General features: G+C 36.5%; 1 protein-coding gene across 1 annotated transcript; it reads right to left on the minus strand.

Moving 5' to 3' along the window:
- Positions 1 to 767: 767 nt before the first annotated feature.
- Positions 768 to 3,147, minus strand: LOC126587010 (uncharacterized). Its single transcript, XM_050251980.1, has 2 exons — positions 3,047 to 3,147; positions 768 to 1,698 (listed from the first exon to the last, which is right to left on the minus strand). The coding sequence occupies exons 1-2, from the start codon at positions 3,047 to 3,049 to the stop codon at positions 1,276 to 1,278; spliced, it is 426 nt and encodes a 141-aa protein (XP_050107937.1). The 5' UTR covers positions 3,050 to 3,147; the 3' UTR covers positions 768 to 1,275.
- Between the last annotated feature and the right edge of the window lie 515 nt (positions 3,148 to 3,662).

A 3,662-nucleotide genomic window follows, 5' to 3' on the forward strand; every position in this document is an offset into this window, starting at 1 on the left:
TTCAAATGAACATCAACTTCCAATAATTGTTTTTTTAAGGAGATGAGTGACATGCCTTAACTTGAACCTTGGATCTAAAATAAGAGCAACCACTAGCAAATTGTTCAATTGAAGGTAAGAACCAAAATATTTGTCATATTTTGCTCTCATGTCGGTTGCCATTTACTTCAAAAGTACCTCCATTGGTGAACCAGTTTGCACATTGGGTGGGGAAACCAAATTCTTGATAGCCATCTCTATTTTGATGACATCATGAAGAGCAGTATGAGCCGTGAGGATCAAAAAATGACTCACCCGCAATGTTACCTCATAGAAAACCCATAAAAACCGAACAAACACCTCCGCCTTTTCCCAATATTCTCCGGTTGGTGGTCCAACCCTTCTTTGACCTTTAATAGCAATTATTCCATCTTCATCCTTTTCTTCTTCAAATTCTTTGAAGTACACACTAAAAAGAGTATCACTTCCCTCCCCCATCCTAGCAAAGGCCTTCTTAAACTTTATGGCTACTTCCAACATATGAAATGTGGAATTCCACCGTGTGGGGCAATCTAAGCAAATACTTGCTTTGCATGTTAACTTCTCCATAAACACTGCTTGCTTAAAATACTCTAACCTTTGTGGAGAACTCATCACAAATCTCACACAATTTCTTGTGACTAAGAAGCATTTGGTTAGCCTCTTCATCCATTGACCCACAATTAAATTGGTTATGTGAGCAATACACCTCACATGTAAATACTCCCCATGCAAAACGGCTTGTGAATTTTCTCACCTATTCATCGTTGACCTAAGTTGATCCCATGCAATTTTATTTGCAGAAGCATTGTCCACCGTGATGGTGAATACTTTATCTATGCCCCATTCCAACAAACAAGTTTCAATCAACTTAGCTATTGTGGCTCTCGAGTGGTTAGCAATAAGACAAAAATTAATGATTCTCTTATGCATATTTCATTCATCATCAATAAAGTGTGCGGTGAGGACCATATAATTGATGTTTTGAGTGCTTGTCCAAATGTCGGTGGTAAGAGAAATTTGATGTGCATGCAATTCCTTTTTCAAACTATTTTTAGATTGGGTATACATTCTAAGGAAAGTTCTAACAAGAGTTCTCCTAGAGGGCACACGAAACAATGGACATGCAACACTACAAAATCTATTGAACCCTATCTTCTCAATGGTACTAAATGGTACCTTATTAAGAACAATCATCTCTACACATGCTTCCAAACAATCGGATTGGTTAAACTCCCTATTAACCAAAGTTTTACCTCATTTCTTCTCCTCATAAAGAAGTTTTTTATTTTTCCTCAAGTTGGCTTGATAATATTTACATTGTCGATTAAGATGTTTTCTCATTCCGGATGTACCATTAGTGCTTGAATCGGCCTCATAGTCACCATCATTTGTATGTTCCGGGCAATAGACACATTTAGCCCTAAGTCTTACATGTGGAACCATTACTAGTTCATCATTTTCATCTTTTGCAACGTTCCCTTCTCGAATCTTAAGGCTTACTAGGGTCTTAACTTGATAAGGCCTAAAGTGCTCCCAAACCTTGCTACGTTTACCTTGTAGGAGTTGGGAGACACTTACCTCCTCTTGATCTCCTTCACTTTCGGTCTCACATTTGCTTCCCCCCGATTCATATTCCAAATCAATTGCATCATCTACAGAATCTACACGGTTCAAAGCCTGCATCCAATCAATACAAAATATTAATTACAATTACAATTACAAGTCAATCTAGCAAAACTCCTATTAATAATCATCAAAGATCAAAGCCCCAGCAGCAAATTACTCAACCAAAACCATAAAAACACAAACTAAATATGTGAATAATCACCAATTGAATATGTGAAAAGTGTAGTCATGAAAAATGCAACTAATAGAGATTAACTACATCAAAACTACAAAATCCAACGGACAAACAACAATTTTGGTCTAATCAGCAGTATCATAGTTGATGTGCTGCACACACAGAGACATAGCTGCATGAATGACTATCAACAATAACCCATGGTTCAGTTGTTTTTGGCTTTTGAGCACACAGAGACATAGCTGATGGGTTGCATAAAGTTTTGAGACAATGGAACTTGGAACAACTAATTATGCAAAGTAGATCACAATGACAGCAGAGAGAGTGTGATCATAGCACCTAGCAAAGAAGGGTGAATATTGAAAAAGTACCTGCACATCGACAAGCCACAAGTAGAACTCAACAAATTCACAACACAACAGGTTTAACATCTCTGTCACTACAGAATATCCAAACTACCATGCCAACTCCATACAACTCAACATGTATATGTATAAAGACAAGAGTTTACTCTAGAATCTCCATCTCCCAGTTACATACTAAAACTATAGAGCATATAGATAATCCAGATTCAGTAAACTTTCTCGTATACAAGAGACGAATATGATTACAATCTTCAAGTTATTGCCTTTTTCCACCAATATGATTACAATCTTCAAAATGCCAAAAAGAATTCATCTAAAGCCTAAACATTCCTAATGTTGAACATGTAGCTGTATCACTCGTTCAAGTTTCAACCTTTATACACTTAATTAATGCAAATAGTACAAGGTTAGGTCTCATCCCATGTATTAAAATGATAGTCCTATGAGTGCTGCAATCTAATTAAAGCCTAGAATACAACATTGTCAAACACAAAGCCGCCTCGCACTTTTCCTAGTACAATGGAAAGTGACAACCGACAAAGCCGTTGAAAAATCCAAACATAATAAATACAGCAAAATAGTTTAATGTCTGCTAAAGCCCAGAACACCAATAACCTTAAAATTTCAGAGAAACCCCCAATTCCAATCCCAATTTGAATCTAAAAATTAAAACCCTAATTTTATAAAATGCAACTAATAGAGATTAACTACATCAAAACTACAAAATCCAACGACAAACTCAAAAGCCTCAGCATAATCATACAATTTCAGAGAAACCCCTAATTCCAATCCCAATTTGAATCTAACAATCGAAACCCTAATTTTATAAAATGCTAACAAATTCAAGAGATTGACTTACCATGAGAGAAGACGATGCCACGATGGTTGTGGTGGAGGTGAGACCGTGAGAGAGATTGTAGAGGAAGAGGAGTGGTGGACGCACAGAGAGACTGAGAGAGAGACCACCAACAGGAGATACCCCATGTGAGAAAAGTGAGTTTTCTTACCGCAGGGAGGAGTTCTCGTGTGAACAAATCCTTGGGAAACCAATAAAAACAAGCCACGTGGAAAAACAATTTTAATTGAAAAATTGATCGGTACGGTTCGATACCGAACGTAGAATCAAAACCAAACTGACTACACAAAAAACCAAACCGATTTTGTACCCATACCGAATGAACTGAAAAAAAAAACGAACCGACCGGGTTCGGTTCGGTTCTCAATATTTTTTGCTCAGACCTAATCTGAATAGTCATGACAATAGGCAATAAAATATTAGTATTTTTTTATTTTATAAAATAACACAAAATAATTTTATTTGTAATTTCGGATAAGATTTTTAATTGTTCTCGTTGAGCCACGTGTCATTATCCGAAAAGACAATTTTTTATGATAGATTTCGATAAGTTTTTTATCCAATGTCGTCATGCCATGTGTCGTTACCTTTTCAGAATTGTTAAGGATAGATTTCCGAT

Source organism: Malus sylvestris, chromosome 10 (genome assembly GCF_916048215.2).
Source record: "Malus sylvestris chromosome 10, drMalSylv7.2, whole genome shotgun sequence".
Lineage (NCBI taxonomy): Eukaryota > Viridiplantae > Streptophyta > Magnoliopsida > Rosales > Rosaceae > Malus > Malus sylvestris.